Below are 26,833 nucleotides of genomic sequence, written 5' to 3' on the forward strand. Positions count from 1 at the left end.
GTCGACTACAACTGGGTGAAGGCCTTGTTCAGGAATTACTATGGTTTACAGCAAAAAGTGGCAAGAATGCTACAAGGAGAGCAGGGTCAGTCTATGACTCCGCAATGTTACCACAACAGCGAAATCCTACACGAAGTAGTGCAGGAGCTATGAAGACATTAGGAGAAAATGTTTCATACCTGGATTCAAACACAAGTGATCAGCCCTTCCTTTCAAACAAAGTCAACATTTGTGTGGAGGCAAACGTTTTTGCCAGATGGTGCAGATGTTTTACAAAACTTGAAAATGAAGTGAAATTGTTGTATCTTGGTGATGGTGAAGTGTTGTTTTGAAAATATATTTGTGATGCAAATGCAATAGATTGAACAATATGGAAGGAGTCAATGACCAACGAAATGTTTTGTGATTCTTGCAGGATGACGGTGTATGCCTAAGGGAATTTGATTACCAAAGTGATTGATTATTTACTTATACTTGTAATGATGTTTACTAGTAGTGATTGATTGTTTACTTATATTGATGTTTAGATTAATGGTTAATATAAACAAAAACAAAAAGATGAGGGAATTGTGGAAGTGTAACTCAGTGTAACATATTGATTGGCCCTGGTAACTTATTAATTAACCTGGTAACAAAGCAGATACATTTTATGTGTATGAACAATGTAATCTCTTGAAACACCTGGTCAAGGCCCCAGGCTAGAGCACCCCCCCTGCTGTGATTTCCATTTACACAGCAGGAGGGGAGCGAGCTGATGCCAGGACTCGGTGCGATGCATGACCTCGGGACATTAGCGGAGAGGAGATTAAGTCCAGTTTGGCGATATAACGAGAGCAAACGTTGAGTAAAGTACACTGGTCCTCAGAAGCCCTGCCCGACGGAACGATGGAATGAACGAGTACTTGCTACGTGAAGCGCTGACCGAACGGGAGTGTCGGATGGAGAGAAGGACCAGCGAAAAGAGTTAAACCTGATCCATTATATTATGCGGTATCATTTTGGTAATTGGATGAAGTGAATACAGTTTAATAAACGAGACCTTTTGTAACCTGTGTCCGGTCTTTGGAGTCCTGTGAGTCCCCCAGTAAATTCCCTGACAATCTGTCTGACTCACGCTTAGACTATACGTGACTGTTCACGAATCTGATGCTAGACTTGACTCACGCTTAGACTATACGTGACTGTTCACGAATCTGATGCTAGACTTGACTCACGCTTAGACTATACGTGACTGTTCACAAATCTGATGCTAGGTCTGACTCACGCTTAGACTATACGTGACTGTTCACAAATCTGATGCTAGACTTGACTCACGCTTGGACTATACGTGACTGTTCACGAATCTGATGCTAGACCTGACTCGCGCTTGGACTATACGTGACTGTTCACAAATCTGCTAGCACTGACTCACGCTTAGTCTATACGTGACTGTTCACGAATCTGCTAGCACTGACTCACGCTTAGACGATACGTAACCGTTCACGAATCTGATGCTAGGCCTGACTCAAGCTTAGACTATACATGACTATTCACGGATCTGATGCTAGGCCTGACTCACGCTTGGCTCAGCATGATAGGCCTGGAAGGCCGTCATGTGCTCATCACACTGCTGTGATTTGTAAAGCACAAGGACAGAACAAACGCAGCTATGGTGGCAAAAAGATCACTTCACGACCTGCACGTATTTCGCAGCCAAGACTAGAAATTAATGTGAGAATGGAGTGTGATGGGAGTGGAGCACAAAATCCTGTATTCGCATGGCAGTTCTAATTTATGGCGGCTTAGCGGCAAGGACTGCACTGGATCCTTTGTCTGGCAGAAAATATAGTATCGTGGAGTATCGAAAACAGGCATGCCACACTTCTGAAATGGGAGCCAGTCACGGAAGAATTACGATGCCACGATTGGATTGTCAGTGACAACCCAGCTGGCTCACGAACGCCCTTGAGAGAGGAAGCCGATTTACATGTCCTGCCTAGTTTGGTGTACACGTGATAAGAGTCTGCATTTGTAGTAGAATGTTAATACCCTCAAGACAACTTGTGATGTGTACCAAAACATGGCCAATGAAAAGGCAGTACCACCCAAAATCCTACCAAGTGAACAAAAGAAATAACATATAATGGGATAGGGTGAAATATAAGGGGTTTAGGCATGAAGGAAGTACATTGGGAAAATTAGACTGGTGGTTAGGGCAGGGGTAGGGTGGTCCAAAAAAAAGGAACAAATTTCCTTTTTCCACAAGGTTATTTTTATTCCTTTATACGTAAATGAAAAGCCCACAAATTCTTTTTCACAAAAAAAAATATTTATCAGAATTTATTTATTAAAATATTTATCAAAGCCCCATGTTGCACTCGTAAATCAGAGGTCCCACATAGCATAAAATAATCATTCGCTTGAAAAACTATGACAGCGCTGGCGTTGATGGAGTGGGGAGCTTTTTTCTGTGATTTACCACCAGTCGAACAAAGAACCGTTTCTGTTCTTCGTCTTTTGTCAGTATCTCGTATTTTTGGATCAGGTTGATGACCCGTTCCGCCGTGTCGTTTACTATTTTCATCCGAGAGGACCGGTCCCGAAGTTCATTGAAAAAAGTATCGTTGGTCCACTGTCTGGCCAGACATTGGACTGACGATAGTAAACGACAGACAGTGGACTGACGATAGTGAAGGACAGACAGTGGACTGACGATAGTAAACGACAGACAGTGGACTGACGATAGTAAACGACAGACAGTGGACTGACGATAGTAAACGACAGACAGTGGACTGACGATAGGTTTTTCAACGAACTTCGGGATCGGTCCTCATTGATGAAAGGTTTATGCTACGTGTGACCTCTGATTTACGAGTGCAACATGGGGCGACCCCTAAATATTGTTTTTTTGTGAAAAAATTGCGTGTGCTTTTAATTTAAGTATAAAGGAATAAAAATAACCTTGTGGAAAAAGGAAATTTGTTCCTTTGTGTTTTTTTGACCACTCTAGGCAGGGGGTAAGGAATATGGAGGGCTAAAGTAAGGAATGTTCAGATTGAGAGGGAAATTTTGAAATGAGAGAGAACTAGATAAAGAAAGAAACTATATCAGCACTCCGTAGAGCACATACCTCCGCCAGGATGAACAGTTTATGTTTTGTATTCCATTGATGGGCCGGATCTGGATTCGGACCTGAACCAAAATCTAATCGGCTTGTTCTTGTCATCTATCCAACTCGTCCACAAGTTTAGTCATAACTCGTCCATAACTTTTTTAAATATCATGTTATATATCGCTTTTCACCCGATCTCTCAATGGTGAAGAATCACGTAAAAAAATATATATATATATTGTATCAGAATCCATATTCAGATCTTCACCAAAATCGAATCTATTTGTCCTTGTTACACACCCAACCGATCCACCAAGTTTCGTCCTAATCCATCCATAACTTTTTGAGATATCTTGCCATATAATCGGTTTTAGCCCCATCTCCCAATGGTGAAGAATAATTTTTAAAATTCTGATCGGATCCGGATTTTCACCAAAGTCGAATCATTTCGTCCTTGTCACATACACTGCCTTTCTGCCAAATTTCGTGTGAATCCGTCCACAACCTTTTGAGATATCTTGTTCACAGACAAACAAACAGACAGGGGTGAAAACATAACCACCATCCACCTTCGGTGTCGATGGTAATGAAAGCTAATGGGAGTAGCAATCAAAGAGGCGATGAAAGCGCGGATAAGGGTGGTGGAGGTAAAAAGGAGGAGAGAAAGGTGGTTCTGAACTCACGGTTCTTCTTGTACATGAGGATTTCAAGGGAATTTGATTCGTAGTTCTCAAAGGTCTGCCGTACCTTCTCAATCGTATCCTTATCCGTGAGTTCACTGTACATAAAACTGCAAAAAATAGTTGTTCAGTGACACATCCCGATTATCATGACACAAGAAACATTCCGTTACGCTACTTATCATCCAGACAACCACCACACTGAGATAGCATACCAGGTAACTTATTGGTGTCAAGGGATATCCAAGAAGACCAGACCACTTGCAGGACTTGATAATTTGATCAGGGTACTGGCGATAACTAGCGTACTCTTCGTGAAAGACAACGTGGGATGGGAGACGGGTCGTCCAGCTGTACGTCCTTCCTATGGACGGAGCCAACCATGGCTACAAATCAAATGGCTACATTCAATATTATAGATATACCACGACAAGCTAATTTCAAAAATATCGAGACAAGATCCAATCTTGAGAACATCGAGGTCTAAACACCATTTTGCCAAAACCACAGTATGGTTGCTGGTCGGACGCAAGACGAACTAGAACGCCACTCAGTAGAGCGCATACTCCCGCCGTGGGTTTAGTTGGAATAATACGTTTTGTTTAACATCCCCTCTCCCCAAAACAATAAATGAAAAAGAAAGTAGGCCCTAACTGTCAGAGAATTAATTTTGATATATCTCGGAATTGGAGGAGAAAAACATCATTTAAGAATAAGAATAAAAGCTTTAATGCAGTAAAACAGAAAAAATCTTTCCCAAAAAAATTCCCCAAAAAAATTCCCCCAAAAAATTCCTGGATCCAGAATAATATCCTGAGCTTCACCAAAAACTAATCAATTCTTCCTTATCCCAAGGGCAATCATCCCACCAACTTTCATCCAAATCCGTTCAGAACCTTTCCAGATATCTTGTTCACAAACACACGAACACATGAACATACGAACACATACACACACGGACGGACACGATCGAATGCATTACTCCCTGGCGGGAGTAATAAACCTGAAAATCGCAGAGCCAGAACCAGAATTATTGATTTGGTCTGGGAAGCCCATGTGGGATTTCTTCTTCCGCAGCCTCTCACAACCCTTGGTGAATATGCGATCTTCAAAAAAAAAAAGTTCAAATTTTGCCAAATCTGTTTTATTCGTTTGTTAATATACCTCAGCCATTGACAAATCTGGAATTATAATTTTATTGGAGGTTCAAATTAACCCGGGACATTGTGTCAAACGATGCCTGCAAGTCTGTACATGTGATAAATAATTAATTAATCGTCAACAGTCGAAGACTTCTTCTTCACGCAATAACAACTTCCAGCTTCCAGACCGTACATCCAATCATCTTCAAATTTTGCACACTTGTTACTCTTCATGACTTCTCCTACAGTATGAAGTTTCACGTCGATCAATGATGTGGTTCAAGAGATATAAATGTTTTTATTATTTGCGTTTAATTAACGATATCTGCCAAACCACGTGACCTATCGCAAATTCCAAAAGGGCATTTTAGTAGACTGATATGCTGAACAGATTTGTGAAGTTTCCCCTCGATTGGATCACAAATGAGGGAGGAGCTAGGTTTTAAATGTTTGTGCTTAAAAACGTCATAACTCTGAAACCATGTGATGCATGACGTCATGCTCGCTGACTTTTTTGGTCGTCATGGGTATGCGATTCTGCCTGCAAAGTTTGGCCTCGATCTGTTCAGGCGTTTTGGAGAAAATTTGATTTTAGTGTTTTTCACTCAAAACAATATGGCGGCCGAACCACGTGACCTGTGACTTCATAATTACCATTAAAATATTCTGCAGACCGAGTCCCTCCTATGGTAAAAATTTGCTCTCAATAGGTCCAATTATTGCAGAGAAAATGGTTTTTAAAGGAAAACAGAAAAACAAATTCCCAAAAAAACTTCCTGGATCCGGAATAATTTCCTGAGCTTCACCAAAAACTAATCAATTCTTCCTTATCCCAAGTGCAATCACTTTCATCCCACCAACTTTCATCCAAATCCGTTCAGAACTTTTCCAGATATCTTGTTGACAAACACACGAACACACACACACGCACACACACACACACACACACACACACACACACACACACACACACACACACACACACGATCGAATGCATTACTCCAGATCATTTGTCTATGTATAAATGGGACAACATGGTAGACACGCTGTCGTTGCGGCTCAACGTAAATATTGCTACAACAAGAGTCTCTGTAACCCATGGAAACCAAATGAAAAATTGCAGATTGCGAGCTTGCTGTCATCAACATCGAGCCTCTTATAGAGCTCAAATTTGTATCAGGTCTAAATGAATACTCGTGCTACATTCACACAGGAAGGGTCGGGGTCGTACCGACAAGTGCAGCTTTTCTGCATGACCTCAGCACGGTGGAACCCCGACAGCTTGCAGAAGCCATCGTTACTGTAGACCACCGGCCAGTCGAGGATTTGTGCATTTCCAAGCAAGAAGTTGGTGTCTGATTTGTAGAAGGTCAAGAGCGGCAAGGGGTGAGGGTTAGAGAGAACAATGAGGGAGGGAAGAACAAAGAAAATCAAAAAATATCAAGAGTAAATAAAAAGAACGTTCGTTTAAGCATAAAGAATGAATGAATGAATGAATGAATGAATGCTCGTTTTAAGGCCATTTTCCCCGCTAGAGCGGGGGTTAGCCTTGCGGGCCCCATGACAATCATGGTTCCCTGTTTGAGGCAATGTTTTTATGGCCGGATGCCCTTCCTGACGCCAACCCCTGGTCGCGCTCTTACGATGCGGCAAGGATACCATAAAGGATATAAACCATAAAGGATAAAGAGTAAACACACAATGATGAGAAAAAGGGAGGATAGAATATCCATCTGAGAAGAGAGGAGGGAAATAGGAATGGAAGATGGTTGGTGAATGAAGGTGTGGGTAGGTGTAGAGGGAAGAGGGACAGAGAGATGACGCATGTAAGGAATTTCGGGAAAAGGGAATGAGGAGATAGATTGAATGAAAAAGAAAGAAAATAAAACAACAACGGGTATATGTATACAAAAAGGGTAAGCAACAGGAAGGCATTCTGTTGTATAGTCACAAACATAACACAATATTCCCTTAAAGCAAAAGGTACAATCCTGTGCAAAGAACATTCCAATAACACTAGCCACAATGGGATCGCCGGGCACCTGCCACTACAACGGGATTGCCGGGCACCTGCCACAACGGAATTACTGGGTACGTTCCACCACAACGCGATCGCCGGGCACCTGCCATCACAATAGGATCGCAGAGCACCCGTCACAAAAGGGTCGCAGAGCACCAGTCACAAAAGGATCGCAGGGCACCCGTCACAAAAGGATTGTAGGGCACCTGTCACAAAAGGATCACAGAGCACCTGTCACAAAAGGATCACAGGGCACCAGTCACAAAAGGATCGTAGGGCACCTGTCACAAAAGGATCGCAGGGCACCTGCCACAAAAGGATCGCAGGGCACCAGTCACAAAAGGATCGCAGGGCAGCTGCCACAACGGGATCGTAGGGCACCTGTCACAAAAGGATCGCAGAGCACCTGTCACAAAAGGATCGCAGGGCAGCTGCCACAAAAGGATCGCAGGGCACCTGCCACAAAAGGATCGCAGGGCACCTGCCACAAAAGGATCGCAGGGCACCAGTCACAAAAGGATCGCAGGGCACCAGTCACAAAAGGATCGCAGGGCACCTGTCACAAAAGGATCGCAGGGCACCAGTCACAAAAGGATCGCAGGGCACCAGTCACAAAAGGATCGCAGGGCACCAGTCACAAACGGATCGCAGGGCACCAGTCACAAAAGGATCGCAGGGCACCAGTCACAAAAGGATCCCAGGGCACCAGTCACAAAAGGATCACAGGGCACCAGTCACAAAAGGATCACAGGGCACCAGTCACAAAAGGATCACAGGGCACCAGTCACAAAAGGATCACAGGGCACCAGTCACAAAAGGATCACGGGGCACCAGTCACAAAAGGATCACAGGGCACCAGTCACAAAAGGATCGTAGGCCCCAGTCACAAAAGGATCGCAGGGCACCAGTCACAAAAGGATCGCAGGGCACCAGTCACAAAAGGATCACAGGACACCAGTCACAAAAGGATCACAGGGCACCAGTCACAAAAGGATCACAGGGCACCGGTCACAAAAGGATCGCAGGGCACCAGTCACAAAAGGATCGTAGGGCACCAGTCACAAAAGGATCGCAGGGCACCAGTCACAAAAGGATCGCAGGGCAGCTGCCACAACGGGATCGCAGCAGATTATTTTCGTCGACTCCAGACTAAATGACTTCTAAATCAATGCACGACTTCATTATGCTCCTGCTGCTCTTTGAAACAATGGTGTACGAGAGAAGTCGCGTGATCAACTTACACCTCACAGAGAGCAAATAATGGGCCTACAAGCCCCAGCTACATCGATACCGAGCAAGAGCAAATGACAGATGGAGAAAGGAGGATGCGAGAAGAAGGTCGTCGGACTTGGAAACAAACAGGATGAGTGAGAGTGGAGGAAAAGGGGAGAAGAAGAGCGAGAATAAGCAAGGATTACGAGATGGTGGGATGACATCACCATGTAAATCACCGCAAGGAAGGGGTATTGGAGACAGACATTGGGGAATTCTGCCATTCCTTGTTCAGTGTCACTCAGTAACAATGTAGAGCAACCGTTTAAATGCCACCGTGGGACTTAAACCTGGATTCATGAGCATCTTGAGCCAGTGGTTCAAATTTGGGAACGCCAAACAGACCAAACCACTGTAACACTACTACTACTACTTCTTCTTCCTCTTCTTCTTCTTCTTCTTCTTCTTTGAATGCAGCAAATGTAATTATAATAGTTGGAGCAAGAATTTGTGATTTGTTAACACTTCTTCTTCTTCTTTGAATGCAGCAAATGTAATTATAATAGTTGGAGCAAGAATTTGTGATTTGTTAACACTTCTTCTTCTTCTTTGAATGCAGCAAATGTAATTATAATAGTTGGAGCAAGAATTTGTGATTTGTTAAGGATGCCGGTAATAACTCGCGCTTCGTATTCGTGAAGGACACCGTGGGATCTTTGACGTCCACTGACTAATGCTGCCAGACGGGACAGCCAGCTTAACGAGGGACAGCGCACACGTTGATGAATCACCCTACCTGTGAAACACCAGAATGGCAGTTTATAGTTACGTCGGGATTTTAACCCTGGCGAGACAGATTGGAGGCGAGAGCGACCGAATCTTAATCAATATACACCATTGTTCCAGGCATGTGGTACAGGTTGTATGCAGGTTACCTGAAGGACAAGCACGTTAGGGCTCGATGAACAACGTGGGATTTGAACCCATTCTTGTCACCGCCATGACGTCATCTTCTAATCTTCGCTTTCCGAATTTATTTATTTATTTATTTATCAGTCAAACCTGGTGTTGGTTTAACGGTGAAGGTGGCTTGAGCACCTGTCATTAGGGTCTTGAGTTTGAGCACCTGTCATTCTGTTGAATTCACACCAGGTGGGTTGACTCAAGCTGTCATCCTTCCGAGGTTGGCAAAATGAGTACCACCTTGACTGGTGATGGGAGGGAATCGTATCAGTGGCACAGCCACGCCCCCAGAAAAATGATGCAGCAAGCAGCAGTCACAGGCTGCAAACGAAACCACCACCGAAGTCGATACTTTACAAAACCCACCGAGGATGGAGACCACCTAGTAGTGGACCATCCTGTCCAACTTTTATCCTGTCGACCAGAACGCGGGAACACTGGGAATCAAAGGCAGCAATGCAGGACGTGAGCACGTTCGTCCCACCGCTCACCTGGCCCGGCCGAGTCATCACGGTATTTGAGAGCAGGTATCACCACGGTTTACATCGGGTACCGCATGCGCGGGGATTGTGTGCCCACAATCCATAATGGTTGTTCTTATGGAAACGCCCGATCATAACGGCGAAGCACGTCCTTATGGAGACCGTGCACCTTGCGCTCACCGTTCGCTCTGCGGACAATGTTCTCGAGGAAGGTGTTCTGCGGAGCGACGAGGCCGCGGGTCCCTCCGGGCATGATGTGCGCTGCGGCGCCGTTGGGAGGTGCTTCGTACCGCAAGCCGGCAGCACACACAGCGAGCGGGAACCCCGGAACATACCGGTGACTAACGTGGACGGTCACACCCCGATCGAGCACGAGCAGGTACCCAGGACCGTGTAAAGCGCGCGCACCGCGAGGTCTTCGGCTCTCCCTCCTGCGCGACCGCTGCTGCGCTTGTGGGCGTGGCTAAAATCACTCCGCCCCTTGCTCCGCCTCCTGGCGCAAGGAAGCGACGGGTGTCCTGCGGAGCGGTGCTCGGGAGGGCGGGTACCGACTCCTGTTCGTGTCCCGGGATTCGCGCACTGCGGATATCGAATTCCTGCAGTTTGTTTTGGAAATCCTCTCTTCCGGGTCCAGCAGGCATTGCCCAGGTTGCCCGTCCGAAACGTGGATCCACGGAGGACCGAAATTAACCCTTTACCTGCACAGTGCACATCCATCGCAGGAGCCAATACAGTAAGCAATGGATGTGCTTTGAATTGTTACCTCGATAGGTCTCAACACATGGGAAAATTTGGCACAAGCTTCGACCAATCATGTTGCTGCCACCAAACAACAGCTCGGAGAGAAACATTTGAAACATGAGGTGTAACTTACTCGGTCATGGCCGCAGATGGACTGCAGTCAATAAAAACAATCGATGCGCTCCTTCGGCTCTTTAAATGGCCCTTTCATTGAGACACTTTTATTGTCGATTAATTGTAATTGATTATTATATTATTTTACACTGATCTCATTTCGTCCATGGTGGATCTTCATGTACACAAATGACAAATCACATGGCGGGACATTAGTAGACATCCACACATTACTACATAATGGACAAACATCGATACTATTGTTGAGAGGATTTAAACCTGGGTTCATGAGCATCTTGAGCCAGTGGTTCAAATTTGGGAACGCCAAACAGACCAACCCAGTATAACGCTTCTTCTTCTTCCTCTTTTGTATGCAGCAAATGGCTTCAGGTCTGCACCTCCGTGCTACTGATGCAGTGCCCCCCTCCCTCTGCAACTTAGAGCAGTAATTTGTTCATGGTGCCGGTGATAACTATGTGAGCATGATATTTCAAAAAACAATGGACCTGGTGGTCAGGTTGGGTGTGTGACTGACCAATTGATTCCATTGTGGTGAAAATATGGATCCAGACACTAGAATTTTAAAAATTAACAAGTAATTCTTCACCCTTGAGAAATGGGGCCAAAATTATATATAACACTAGATATAGATGACACGAACAGGAGTAACCGGCGTTGCCCGGCGTGGGGGAGCGGAGGCAGGAGAGGGAGGGGTGAGGAAGGGAATGTGGGGAGTGGAAGGGGGAGGGGAGAGGGAAGATATACTACATATACATCTTTTTGGGGTGGCTTTGACAGGCCCCTCTATTTTGGGGGAAGGGGGTGGGGAAGGGAAGGAGGAAAAAATTTCACATGCAGAGTGCGTTAACCTCAGTGTTGCCCAGGTAAAAAAGGAAATTGTAATATCCTCTGCCACCATCACCAGGTGGCGCTACACCGTACACATTTACATAGACAATTTACACTCCTCTCCCGGGTCCCCCATACCCCAAAATGAGGCCGTGGCCACATAGCCTATGTTACCCCCCAGACAAAGTTGTATTTGTATTTGTACACTGAGTAATGTATATAAGTGTTTATAGCTGGAGTACCCAGCGTTGGTCAAGCAAAAAACAAACATTAACATATTTGAAATGAGGGCAAATATAATGGAAAAGCAATTACATCCAAATCAGAATCCATCACAAATGTCAAATCATCATTTCACCTTTTTTACTCAGGTTCACGATGTTTTTTCGTTCAAAATCATGGTAGATTAGCAAACCTATACATTTTTGGAAACGTTATTACATGGAAAATCTGAAAATCAATGTTTACATTTGCCAATTCCGACCAATTCGATTCGACCAATTCGACCAATCGACCAATTCCATTCGACCAATTCGACCATTCGACCATTCGACCATTCGACCAATCGCTTTGATCGACCATTCGACCAATTCGATTTGCCAATCAATTTGACCGACCTTTCCTTGTGTGGAACGGACTGTGAAAACGATGCGGACTATATTGTCGGATACGACACACAGGACAGTGATGACGAACTCTAAATGGCATATTCTGTAATCGTGTATGTTTGATGCCATTGACTGCCTGTGTATATTTTGTCATTGACTGCCTGTGTAGATGTGAAGTTATACCGACTGCATGTGTATATATGATTTTGCTGACTGCCTGTGTATGTTTGGTGATATGAATTATTGTGACACATTTTGATGTTATTAACTGCCTGTACAAAATGATAACATGTATTTGATTATGCAACTTATCGCGAATATAAAGACAGTATTTTCATACATATTTGGAAACGTTATTACATATGTAATGTACATATATTACATATGTAACATATGAATATAAAGACAGTATGGGAACTCTGTGTTCTGTGTCAAGTTGATATAGGAGAGTCCCTACAGTGTCCTGCTGTCACGAAAAGAACTGATGCAGGTGCTGGATACAAGACACTTGAAGACAATCTATCAGCATTCAATAAACTAGGCAAGCTGCCACAAGACGTGGACTTGCAACGACTGGATGAAGGCCAAGGGATAGCTGCCACTCTAGCTGCCCACCAAGCCAAGTGGCACAAGTCATGCAGGGTGAAATATAACACTACCAAACTACAGCGGGTACAGAAGAGAAGTCATTCAGAGGGAAGCCCTATCCCCAGTACAATCACAGATAAGTACAAGCTTACTAGGTCTCAGGCAGCTTGTGTTGATAGCATATGCGACAATTTGTGCTTCTTCTGCCAGCAAGAGCTTGGTTTGGAGTTTCATCAAGCAGCAACATTGGAACAAGATAAACACGTTCGCAAGGCTGCAGAGTTTCTTCAGGATACCACTTTGTTAGCCCAACTGAGTGCTGGGGACATGGTCGCAAGAGAGGCCAAGTACCATAGGAAATGTTTGACATCCCTATACAACCGCGTGAGGGCAGCAAAAAAGCTTGCTGAGCAAAGCCAGAGCACGGTAGATGTCATTTCAGCAATAGTCCTTGCTGAACTGGTAACATACATAGAGGAAACTGCTAAAGAAGAAGACACTGCTCCTGTATTCAAGATGGCAGACCTCACCAAGCTCTACACAATGAGAATGGAACAGTTCGGAGTTGTGCTGGAAACATGAGTCCATACAACCAGACTCAAGGAGCGTATCCTGGCACACTTCCCTGATCTGCAGGAGCACAGGCAGGGAAGAGATGTCCTGCTGGTGTTTCAGGAAGACATTGGCAGTGCATTAGCCAAGGCATGTCAACATGATATTGACAGTGATGTTGTGCACCTGGCACGAGCTGCAGGGATTATAAGGAAGGATATGTTCCAGTCATCTCAGCCTTTCAATGGGTCCTTCTCAAACAAATGTCAAGAAGAGTCTGTGCCACAACTGCTGCTGACAATGGTCTCCATGATTTTAGAGGGCGCAGGCATCAAAGATCAGGCATGTCAGTCATCGGCATCGGCGTCTGTGACAATAGCTCAACTTCTCAAATACAACAGTGTGAAGCATGAGAGGAGAGGTGCAGGCACAGACGTACGACACAGCATTAGTCAAGAGACTCCTTTGCCAATATATCTTGGCTTGATGCTTCATGCCCATACGAGAAAGAGGGAACTGGTTGACACATTATCTGGACTAGGGATCAGCATTGCCTATGATAGAGTGCTACGGATCTCTGCAGAGCTGGGGAACGGGGTCTGTCAGCGCTTTCGGGCGGAGAAGGTGGTCTGTCCCCCAAAGCTCTGCGGTGGAGTGTTCACCACATCAGCTGTGGATAATATAGACCACAATCCCAGTTCCACGACAGCACACGACTCCTTCCACGGAACTGGTATTTCATTGATACAACATCCAGACTATGACAATCAAGGCACAGACCGAGGTATTGTCATCATCGGGGGTGTCTCAAATGTCAAGACTGTGGAGGACCTTCCACGGTATTACACAGATGTACAACCAGTTAGTTCACTTGCCAAAAGCCACCCTGTACCAGCTGGAACCCAGGCGTCGCTGCAGAGGAATCCTGCACAAGCTGAACTGGATAAAGAGAAGAGGTGGCTCCAGACTGTGAAGGATGCATGTGACAGTGGTGACACACAGAATCCAGGAAACATTTATTGGGCTGCACATCACGCAGAGAACCAATCGGCCAAGGATACTAGTATAACAGTCACACCCACTGCCTTGCTTCCCCTCTTCCATGACCAAGCCCACTCAGTGGCAATGATCCGCCATGCCATGGATGTCGTGAAAGCAGCGATCAATGAGCTAAACCCTGGACAGATACCCGTCGTCACACTGGACCAACCACTTTATGCGATCGCCAAGCAGGTGCAATGGAACTGGCCAGACACACATGGTGAAGATCTCTTTGTGGTCATGCTGGGTGGTCTACACACAGAGATGGCAGCTTTGAAGACAGCAGGAGACTGGCTGCAAGACAGCGGTTGGACACAGGCATTGGTTCAGGCAGAGATAGCAACAGCTGGCACAGCAGACTCCTTCTTGCGTGCAGCTCACGTCAGCCGTACAAGACGCGCCCACCAAGTAACTGTTGCTGCCCTACACATACTGCAGCATCGTGCATATGACATATACAACGAAAGAGCAACTGCAAGAGATGAGGAACCATTGGAGTTCGAGGCATGGTGTGACCAGAGAGCAGCGGCATGTCCACAGTTTCAGTACTGGGCCACTGTACTTAACCTGGAGCTCTGTATACTCCTCTACATACGTTCACTGAGAGAGTCCAACTTCACGCTGTACATGGACACCCTACCAGAGCTAGCTGCATGGTTCGCTGCATTGGGTCATATCCACTATGCTCGCTGGTTACCAGTCCACATCAGGGACATGGTTGGCATTGCAGAGAAACACCCAGATGTTGCTGCCAAGTTCCATGCGGGGCACCTCACATCCAAGAAGACTAGGCATGCTTTCTCCGCCATCTCCCTAGACCAGGCTCATGAACAAAACAATGCCACGGTCAAAGGCGATGGCGGGGCAGTGGGCCTAACTGAAAATCCAAGTGCCCTTCGACGGTGGATGGTGGCTGGCCCCGAAGTTGCTCGGGTCATCACAGAATTTGAGACCTTACAGCAACTGCGCCAAAGGGGAGAGCACACCCACCACCATGAGCAAACCGACAGTGTGCAGAAGAAGTTCGTCCAAGATGTCCGTGCACTGACAACAGTCATCGAAGAGATGGGCAGCCCCTTTGAAGAAGAAAGCACAGATTTGCTGGTCCTGGGCACACTGGAGATCTTGGGCCCAGCTGTTGTAGATACTGTGCGTACAGCTTTACAGATTGGGAGAGATCAGTTCCATTCATTTGAGAAGGAACGTCTGGCAGACAGATCCAAGCCACTCAATGATGTCATCATCCAATATGGCGTCAGTAAATCAACTTCTAAGTAGAACCATTCAATTCCTTGACCTCAAGTTTGTACATCCAGACACTAAAATCAAGGCTGTAGCTGGTATAGAACCAGAAATATTTGTAATTAAAGATTTTTAAGCCGCCATTTTGAAATCCAATATGGCGGCCACATTGGGGTGAATTCCAAAGTGGTTCCATATCTGAAAATGTTCTCCATATAATATTCTATCATTCTGCCAAATTTGGTGCTTCCATCACAAAATGCACAATTGGTTTGCTATGCCGCTGCACTAATAGGCTCTCTTATATAGTAGATGATATATGATATAGATGATATATGATATAGATGATATATAGTGGATGATATATGATTATCGATGATATATAGTAGATGATATATGATATAGATGATATATAGTAGATGATACATGATATAGATGATATATAGTGGATGATATATGATATAGATGATATATAGTGGATGATATATGATATAGATGATATATGATATAGATGATATATAGTGGATGATATATGATATAGATGATATATAGTGGATGATATATGATATAGATGGTATATAGTAGATGATATATGATATAGATGATATATAGTAGATGATATATGATATCGATGATATATAGTGGATGATATATGATATATGATATAGATGATATATAGTAGATGATATATGATATAGATGATATATAGTAGATGATATATGATATAGATGATATATAGTAGATGATATATGATATAGATGATATATAGTAGATGATATATGATATAGATGATATATAGTGGATGATATATAATATAGATGATATATAGTGGATGATATATGATATAGATGGTATATAGTGGATGATAGATGATATATAGTGGATGATATATGATATAGATGATATATAGTGGATAATATATGATATAGATGATATATAGTGGATGATATATGATATAGATGGTATATAGTGGATGATAGATGATATATAGTGGATGATATATGATATAGATGATATATAGTGGATGATATATGATATAGATGATATATAGTAGATGATATATAGTGGATGATATATGATATAGATGGTATATAGTGGATGATAGATGATATATAGTGGATGATATATGATATAGATGATATATAGTGGATGATATATGATATAGATGATATATAGTGGATGATATATGATATAGATGATATATAGTAGATGATATATGATATAGATGATATATAGTGGATGATATATGATATAGATGATATATAGTGGATGATATATGATTATCGATGATATGTAGTAGATGATATATGATATCGATATATAGTGGATGATATATGATATAGATGATATATAGTAGATGATATATGATAGATGATATATAGGAGATGATATATGATATAGATGATATATAGTAGATGATATATGATATAGATGATATATAGGAGATGATATATGATATAGATGATATATAGTAGATGATATATGATATAGATGATATATAGTAGATGATATATGATATAGATGATATATAGTAGATGATATATGATATAGATGATATATAGGAGATGATATATGATATAGATGATATATAGTAGATGATATATTATATAGATGATATATGATATACAGACTTGGCATTTAATATGGAATTTTTTTTTTTTCTTGACTTGGGTTTACTTTCTTAACTCAGTATATCAATCTGGTGAGTTTCTTTTACACTTTGGTGATTTATTTGTTAAAAGAACCATGTCACTGATTGTCTGTCGCAGCAAGAAGTCAACAACAGGATTTTATCACAGGTGGCGTGGCAAAATGTGCGGACAGGTGCATTTGACGATTGGCTTCACAGTCGGGTATACAAGGGTTGTTGCATTCTGTATTAGTGGAAAACAACTGCTGCACGTCTCCAAAAGTTATTGCCGCTTCCTCTGGAGATGGTCCGTCAACTCGACAATGCTGTTTGTCATTGAGTGGTGGCTTTACAAAATTACAGCATGAAAGAGCGTGCTATTGCTCGGCAGTATGGCATCATTCAAGGTCAGGTGTCAAAGATCCTGAAACGAAATGCTCAGAGGGGTGTCCCTACTCCAATACCGAGGCCAGGACGTCCCCGCAGAACCACAAGGAGGGATGATCGCCAGCTGCACCGGTTAGTCCGCAATGGCAGTACCAAGTCAGCTAATCGGCTTAGGGCTGAGTGGCAGCAACTGACAAATGTGCCTGTATCCAGAAGGCGAGTCAACCAACGACTGGTTCAAGCAGGCTATCGTGCCAGGCGTCCCCTGAGAAAGCCACGCCTGACCAGACAACACTGCCAGCGCCGATTCCAGTGGGCCAGAGAGCACCGTCAATGGCAGCCGGGACACTGGAATCATGTGATCTTCAGTGACGAGTCTAGATTTCTGGTCTATCATCAAGATGGCCACGTCCGAGTGCACAGACAAGTGCATGAAGCCTACAACAAAGATTGTATAGTGCCAAGAGTCCAAGCTGGAGGTGGTGGGGTGACCATTTGGGCTGCTTTTCATGCAGGGGGCAAAACTGACCTGGTTGTTCTGAATGGAAACCTGAACCAGTTCAAGTGCAGGGCCATTCTGGAAGAAACATTGCTTCCATTTGCTCGTGCAGCCTTTCGAGGAAACTTTGTCTTCCAAGATGACAATGCACGGTCCCCAGATATGAATCCGATAGAGAACTTGTGGGCAGAATTAACGCGTTAAATCGGCCACTTGGACCAGCAGCCGACCTCTGTGCGTGAATTGCAGCAGGCTATTGTCACTGCATGGCAAGCGATTCCTGTCCAAACCTTGGCAAATCTCGTGAACAGCATGCCTCAACGTGTACGTGCTCTGCTGAATGCTCGGGGGGTTACACGAAGTACTGAACTGTAATTTTACTGTCCCTAATCCCAGTCGTAATTTAACTTTTGTTTTTGTTAAAAATAATTTGGCTAATGTGCAAAATAAAGAGATACTTCTGGAAAACGTACAGAAGTTTAACACAGTACCGTCCGTGAATTGAGTTCGATATCAGTTTACATCACTTTCAAGGATCAATTAATTTGCTTCGAAATGTCAAATGTGGATTTTGTTTCTTTTAAAGGTCACATTAACAAAATCTAGAATAATTTCAACATAATTCCAATGAACTTTTGGTTCTAAGACATCTTGAAAAGTAAGTTCACCCCCACAAAAAAAATATTCCATATTAAATGCCAAGTCTGTAGATGATATATAGTAGATGATATATGATATAGATGATATATAGTCGATGATATATGATATCGATGATATATAGTAGATGACATATGATATAGATGATATATAGTAGATGATATATGATATAGATGATATATAGTAGATGATATATGATATAGATGATATATAGTAGATGATAGATGATATAGATGATATATAGTGGATGATCTCAAAAAGTTATGGATGAGTTGGTAAGGTGACAAGAAAAAGTCGATTCGATTTTGGTTTAAGTCCGAATCCAGATCCGGCCTATCATTGGATACAAAACATAAACTGATCAGCCTGACGGAGGTATGTGCGCTCTAGCGTTGTATCAGAAGGTGCTCCGTTCCTCGTATGGATATCAAGCCGAGTATCGCATCTGGTAGTATTAGTTGGTCCAGGGGTGCAGTTGGTCCAGGGTTCAGAGTCTAGGGTCAGAGTGTACTGGAGCGATGCTCCGGTACCTCAATCCATTCGAGGCGGAGCTTTGCTCCGCAACAGTTAGAAAACAAACACCTACATTCACGATTGGTTGAGTTATTTTTCTTTGTGTGCTTTCATGGCCAAATAATCAAGGTCAAAGCTTGTCCGGAAGCTTGGATTTATCCATACGTTGAGCACTTTGTCTTGGGATCGATATTATAACAATACAGGTTATAATAGTGGGGCGGCTTAGCCCAAATATTCAAAAGAATTGTGCATTTTGTGAAACAAGCACCAAATTTGGCACAAATGTACATTAATATGTTGCGAACATTTTCAGATATTGGGCCATTTGAAATTCCGTAATTTTTTTTTTCAAATTTTTTCAAATTTCGTAATTTCAAATTTTTCGGGTGACACCGTCACAATTTCGGTCTTCGAGGCCGGCCGATAGGCAAAGTGTGACCGGAAGGGACGAGGTTCTCCTGACCACGTGGCCCTCGATCTGGGAAGCGAGAGGCGTTCCATTAGTGGACGCGCCCCTCACGCCCGACTTTTGGGCGGCCCCGGCAGGCCGTTTGTTTTGACGTTCCGTGACAGGCCCCGCACCCCCACCTCCGGGCCGACCGGAAGCTTGTGCTGAGTACATCATACCTGAACAACTCAGTGAGGCAGAACACAGCAGTGCACACCAGGATGACCCCTTCAGTGCATAAACCAATTAACCTGTCCACTGCAGGGCATATAGAAATGAAGTTATTTTCTGCATATAATAATAATATAAGTTCAGTTCTATATAACAATTTCTGTTATCACCACTACCACTACAACTACCACTACTACAAGCTTTGTCTGGAATTTTGTGGACTAACAGACAAACAGACATACAGACAAGCTGGGATCAAAACATTACCTCCTTCCACCATTGACTGTAGAGGTAAACATCATGGAAATTATATCATGCCCTAGATTTAATTCATGCTTACCCGTGTATTTGCTTCACTGGTTCACAAGGTCTTTTGCATACATGTAATTCAGACTCTCGTCTTCATTGCTGACCACACAATGTTCGCAACATATTAATGTACATTTGTGCCAAATTTGGTGCTTGTATCACAAAATGCACAATTCTTTTGAATATTTGGGCTAAGCCGCCCCACTATATCGGCCGGCCTCGAAGACCGAAATTGTGACGGTGTCACCCGAAAAATTTGAAATTACGAAATTTGAAAAAATTTGAAAAAAAAAATTACGGAATTTCAAGTGGCCCAATATCTGAAAATGTTCGCAACATATTAATGTACATTTGTGCCAAATTTGGTGCTTGTATCACAAAATGCACAACAGGTTTGCTATGCTGCTACACTATAAGAAACACAGACCCGTATGAATTGCCAAGCACAGCAAGTAGCAGAGCAGTTAAGAGGAAGCATCGTTCATTTTTTCAGGAAAGCACCAAATTTGGCACAGATGTAGTATGGACCTATACAATTGTTTTCCTGAGGGGCACCCAAAAATTCAGAACCCCCGGTGGCCGCCATATTGAATTTCAACATGACCACCCTCTGTGACCTATTTCCCTCAATAACTTCTATACTATGAGTGGTCTTGGTCTTGTATTGTGGTCTTGGCAATAGCACACTACTTTACCTACCAGTCACACGGTGTGGGGGAACTCTGGATTGCCATTGGCACTGGTAAAAGCTACCGCTACCTTGCCATCCATAAAATTGCCACCGGTCTTGGCCGCAGGAAGTCCGAGTCTTTGCCATTATTTCATGCCTTCACTGGCTGTGACAGTGTCATTTTTTGCCCAAATTGGGAAAAAGACAGCCTGGAAGGCTTGGGAGGCATACCCCAGCATCACGCAGACCTTTCATGCTCTCGCTTATAGGCCATCTGTGGACGCTATTACTAAGGAACTACAGAGCATAGAAAGATATGTTGCCATCCTCTATGACCGGACCACCGAGATAAAGACAGTGAATGACATGCGCCGACACTTGTTCACGAAGAACGCAAGAACAATTGATCACATTCCCCCAACAGCAGATGCCTTCGAACAACACCTAAAACGTGCATGTTTTGGACACGTATGGAGTCAGGCACTTGTGCCCTACCCAGAACTTCCATCACCAGCTGATTGGGGCTGGATGAAAACAGGGACTTCTTGGACACCAATTTGGACCACAATACCACTGATACAGGAGGCATGTTCAGAGCTTACAAGCTGCCATTGTAAGTCGGCCTGTAAAGGCAACTGTAAATGCTCCAGGGCAAATCTGCCCTGCACATCACTGTGTGACTGCGATGGACAGTGCTTGTAGTACTACGCGTCTGTGCGAGAGCCTCCACCTTTCAAGTGCCCACAATATTTTAAGTTAAAACTGCAACTGTGTGTAACTTTGATTAATTAATACCATTCCATTGTTATCAGAGACCAATAAAACAATGTGTATCACTTGGAATTGAAATTTTACCTAAAATACCATGAGATTCAAGGAAAATGGAAACACCATGGCGGCCATCTTGAAATTAAAGATGATGGATGCCAATCTTTATGCAATTGATCCCATTGGATTCAGAGACCATGAAAACATGGGGTAAGACACTGGAACTGTGGTATCATCGCTCATAGTATAGAAGTTATTGAGGGAAATAGGTCACAGAGGGCGGTCATGTTGAAATTAAATATGGCGGCCACCAGGGGTTCTGAATTTTTTGGCGCCCCTCAGGAAAACAATTGTATTGGTCCATACTACATCTGTGCCAAATCTGGTGCTTTCCTGAAAAAATGAACGATACGCCCTATTTTTCGGTCTTAACTGCCTAAGTAGAGGTCCAGAAGCGAGAGGAACTTTACAACCATTTTATTTCCAGATTTAGTGAATTATCTTCTGTTTACAAAAGGTATTTACACCCTGAAAGGTGTGAAGGCATGGAAACCTTTGGATGCCTAAAACCTGTTGACGTTAGGTACCTCAATGAGGATATGTTTATAAGTGTAAACAGCCTTCATACGACCTCGTTTGGCATATGCTCACTCCGTGGGGGATGCATACAGGTTAAAATGCATTGATCCCTTAGAAAATATACAAAGGAGAGCTACAACATTTGGTATACAAGATCGAGGCTCGTGTAAGAGCTAACATTAATCACACAAAAAAAGAAAATGACAAAACATACAATAAAGAGAGTGGGAGACAAGATGGGGAGAGAGGGGGCAGCACACAAGTACAACAGCAGAGAACAGGGACAACGGAAGATCTGTGGGAGGGAGAGGCCTTAGGGGGAGGAGGCACGGGAACGGGGGGGGCCAGGGGGGTTGGGAGAGGTATAAAAACACATGGACACTGCAAAGACTTCCAGGAAAGAAGTCGGTATTTCAAAAAAAGTGGATCTGGGGTGAATTAACGGGGGTAGAAAAGATCAAGGTTTTGGATGGGGGGAAGATAAGAGATGGTGGTCAACAGCTGTTTTTAAGACCTGGAGGGAGGAGTGGGATTGAAGAGAGTGAGGAGGTTTGTTCCAGAGGTGGGAGTAAGGAGGAATGAAAGAGTGAAGGTGAATAGAGAGTCTTGATTTTGGCATTTCACCAGAAGAGGGTTGCAGGCAGATCAACCTGTAGGAATATTTGGGGGACAGATCATGGACAGGGCTGGGGGAGCAAGGCCGGAGAGGAGTCGGTAGAAGACAGAACGACCACCAACCTGCCTGAGTGAGTGAAAGGCCCTCACAATCAGCTTCATTTGGCCCCATTCCTAAAAGTAAAAGGCCTCATTTATGAGGAAAAAAGAAAAGAAAACAATCTTTCAACTCTAGTCTGTCAACGTGCATGTTGGAGGCCGGATTGAGGCCTTTGCGATTCTCCACAACAAATAAAATCACGCCTTATCTACAGTTCAGTGTTTCCATACCCAGAGAACCCTCTTTCAAACTAGTAAAGGTGAGAGTGAATGAGAATGTAAGGAAGAAATAAGGATTATAAGCTTGTGGAATAACCTCCCAGCAGCTGTAGTGGAGGCAGATAGTATGTTGTGATTTGAAGAAAAGACTGGACATGAGCTGGCACAATGCAGAGTTCAGGTTCCAGTAGAGCTTCTCCCCAGGAGCAAGCATACTTTGGGGACACCGTGTCACTCCAACAGGATCTGGAAATAGAGGACTGAACACACCTGTGTCCAGAAGGATACCTTAAACAAACACCACATCCGCAAAATGTAAAATCTATGTCTACATACATGTCCAGAAATCTCCCCTCCATAATTAACTAGAGAGTTCCTAGAACATGGGCGGGGTCTCCGAGTGGCAAATTTGATTGGTCGTGATGATGTAAAATGCCATAATATTTTGTCCAACTACTGCTAAACTGAAGGGTTTTGAAAGCGCCAAAAGGGCAATTTATGTTCTAGTGTTCGTGCATATAATTAAATTTAAATAAAATAAAGATTTTAAAGGTCATATAAAATTTTAAAGACGTTTACCACCGTTGATGCGGTGTCTTATACACCACCTTATTTAACACGTTACACTAGTTATTTGTGCCTGTTGTTTGTGTCCTTTGTGACGTCCTTAAAGAATAAGTTTCCTGTTTGGAAAGATTTTCAATTTGGTTCGACTGCCAGACAGACAGACATACAGAGTAAAAACATTATCTCACTCCTCTCTGTCCATGTGCAATCAGGACAATTTCAGAGCCAAAGTATTGCTAAAGTACAGGTTCGTTTTCCGATCGATGCTCCGATTTTTGTTAAAAATATAACATTCAATTGAAGCCAAGTTATTCTTCGATCATAAACCGACGTTTGTAGTTGGACAGACAGACAGAGACAGGAAAGCGAACCTTGCTTTACTCCGCTTTTCCTGCTCGGTTTAATTAGGTGAGCAGGATAGAAGAGAAAAATCTTAATTTCAGGGGTCCTCGTCACACACCCAATCTGTCAAAAAGGTTTTATCCAAATCTTCACGTAACCTTTTGAGATATCCTGCTCAGACAAACAGACGTGAAAACATAACCTACATTCAACTATGGTGGCGGATGTAAAAAAAATATCAGAATTTTATATGATGACTTTACAATATATAATGAATCACTGCTGATTATTGCTATCAAAGGTGTTTGGTGCTTTGTTTTTAGAGCATCTCCTCTGAGTCTGGGAGGTCGGCGGTCTAATTCCGACCCCAGCCTCGTCATACCAGACAGTTAAAAACTGATATGTGCTGCTTCCTTGCGTGATGCTCAGTATTTAAAGAATACCACACAGGTAAACCCCATAGGTTGACATTCCATTGGGTGCAATTTCTTCCTAATTGGCCCGCTGACTGCAAAGAGAAAGGCGATTTAAACAAAGACGAAGGCACCCAGAGTGCTCTGGGAGGTTGCGTCACTTCACATAATTCCCCCAAGGTCAGCGACTGTATTTGTCTGAAGTCAAGTCTGGTGTTGTCTCATATCTTTGACTATGTGTGTATGTGTCTTTCGTTATTGTCTCTATTTGCTGGTTTCAGGAGGTGGAACTGAGTCCTCCCAGGTCTAAAAGTAGCCCCCTCTGCTTCAGTAAGGGATCATCCATCGTTCATTTTTGTTGTTCTCAGAGTTTTGTTCCAAGGACTCTTTTCAGGATCGTCAGCTGAAATGTGTCACCAGGATCGTCACTTTTCTCAGGATATGTGTTTGTATATGTATGTGATTATGTGTTGCAACTCCACCACGTGCCTTGGTCCATTTATTTAAAAGCTGTATACAAAATAGCATTATGAAAGATGAGTACACAATTTTCAACCATTTTTTTCTTCAACATGAAGGTAACCTACAACCTAGGTATCAAGATTCGAGGAAGAACCAAATAACAGAGGGGCAAAGATTTAATAGGAATAAAATGTGACAATCATAAAAAAATATAGGCTAAATATTATGGAAGCATCACAGCACAAGAGGAGGAATCGTGGTTGAAGGGTGACAAACAGCGTCACAATGGGTAGTAAAGGTCAAAGGGAGAAATTGAAGAGACCACGAGTCGGCATTGGGCAACAGACATGAAATCCAGGATGGAAAAACTAGAGGCAGCAGATTGAAAAAGACGGTTCCATAGGTGAGAGAAGTGATGAATGATTCATGGTGACTATTACAGTAAGTTTAGACTTGGGATGGATCACAAGAAAAGGGCTTTTACTGCAATACAATGCATGCAACCTTGAGTGGCAGTGTTTTTGTGGAGGTGAGGTGGCAGGAACAATAAGAACGGAATAGAGCTGGTAAAAATAGAAAAAAACTAGAGCAATTCGACTGCGTCGCAAATATGCCTCCGCATAGTCCCTGCCCGTGACAACGGGTAGATGCCCTCAAAACCTTTTGTTGACTGTCCTAAAAATAAACAAGTTTCATAAAATTCCATTCAGCTGTTCTCAAGTATCACATTTTTACCAGGCAGGACAGGTTGTACATCGATCGGTAAAGTGGTTTCGGAGAGGGTTTTTTTTAAAATATCGGCTTTCAAGCTAATATGGCTGCCAAACCATGTGACATATGATATCAAAATGTACACTCTGCACATGTATGGGTAGGGAAACACGTTCGTGAAGTTTCGTGTTGATCGGATAAGGTTCCTTTTTCTATCCAAGATGGCTGCCAAACTGCGTGACCTACGACGTCACAATTTTCAAACTATATGCAGCATTGGTGTTAGATGACATTTTAAACGTTTTGCATCGTTAGGGTAAGCGGTTCCTGAGATATAATTATTTAATATTTTCCTTCAATCCAATATGGCTGCCACACCATGTGACTGATGACATTTTCGTGATAAACTTTTAATCGCCATGTATAATCGATCACACACAAAAGGTTTTGAGTTGATCGCTTTGGTCTTGGTGGTTTGAGAGATGAGCATTAAAAAAAAGGTTTTTTTTAACGGTTTTAGGTTAAATCCAATATGGCTGCAAACCATGTGACCTATGATGTCATAAATTTAACACTACAATACAAATGTGTCATAGATCATGTGCATGCATTTTCAAATTTTTAGGATAAGGCCTGAGGGGGTATTTGGGCCTGATTTGTTTTTTTTTTTATGCCATGAACAAACTTCGGCACATCATGGGTGCTGAAGGTTGTGGTCAAGTTTCATCGAAATTGTGTGTGCAGTTTCTGAGAAGAAAGCAAATACCTGTTTTTTTGTGGGGGAGGGAGGGGGATGGGGGAAGGAATCCCCCAGTATACCCCCTCAGAGCCCGATTTTTTAAAATGCAGTGAACAAACTTTGGTATATCTTGGGTGTTGAAGGTTGTGGTTAAGTTTCATCGAAATTGTGTGTCTAGTTTGAGAGAAGAAAGCAAATACATACTTTGGGGGGGTCAAACCTGGACCCACTTTCACCCCCGGTAGACCACCTTAGACCCCGAATTTTTTTTAATGCCGTCAACAAACTTGAGTTGCAACATACCAAATATCATTTGTGCCAAGTTTGGTCACAATTCCATCAGCGGTTCTCTTCCCGAGAAGAAGCTGCAAGTGTTTACGGACTGACGGATGGACGACGCGCCATCGCATAAGCTCCCCGGAACTATGTTCTAGGTGAGCTAAAAACACTGTAAGGCCACAAAAAACTGCCTACAGTGAGCAAAAGGCAGACCCTGAGACTAGACTTCCTGGTGCAAGATGCCAATGATGCAGAAGGTCTGATTCCATGACCTCAAGGGTAGCAAGTTGGAAACAATCAGCATCACCAGTTCACAGGGGTGATGCTCCATGACATTTCAGATGAAGGTTTTGCACACATTTTAAAGCCGAGAACAAAAAAGGAAAGACTTGCCAATCTGGAGAATCTTAGGTGGCAGCTGGTTTTGG

General features: G+C 43.3%; 2 protein-coding genes across 2 annotated transcripts in view; one reads left to right on the plus strand and one right to left on the minus strand.

The window, feature by feature from the left end:
• LOC137426716 (voltage-gated delayed rectifier potassium channel KCNH1) overlaps nucleotides 1–10,039 on the minus strand; it is a 112,234-nt gene extending 102,195 nt beyond the window's left edge. The window contains exons 1-3 of the mRNA XM_068115521.2: nucleotides 9,771–10,039; nucleotides 6,145–6,268; nucleotides 3,775–3,881 (exon numbers count right to left, since the gene is read on the minus strand). Of these exons, the coding sequence (XP_067971622.2) occupies nucleotides 3,775–3,881; nucleotides 6,145–6,268; nucleotides 9,771–9,843 (304 nt within the window). The 5' untranslated portion in view covers nucleotides 9,844–10,039. The remainder of the gene's footprint in view (nucleotides 1–3,774; nucleotides 3,882–6,144; nucleotides 6,269–9,770) is intronic.
• Nucleotides 1–26,833, plus strand: part of DTD1 (D-aminoacyl-tRNA deacylase 1) — a 903,613-nt gene that overhangs the window by 32,012 nt on the left and 844,768 nt on the right. The window lies entirely within an intron of this gene.

Source organism: Myxine glutinosa, chromosome 5, assembly GCF_964187855.1.
Source record: "Myxine glutinosa chromosome 5, kmMyxGlut1.1, whole genome shotgun sequence".
Classification (NCBI taxonomy): Eukaryota; Metazoa; Chordata; class Myxini; order Myxiniformes; family Myxinidae; genus Myxine; species Myxine glutinosa.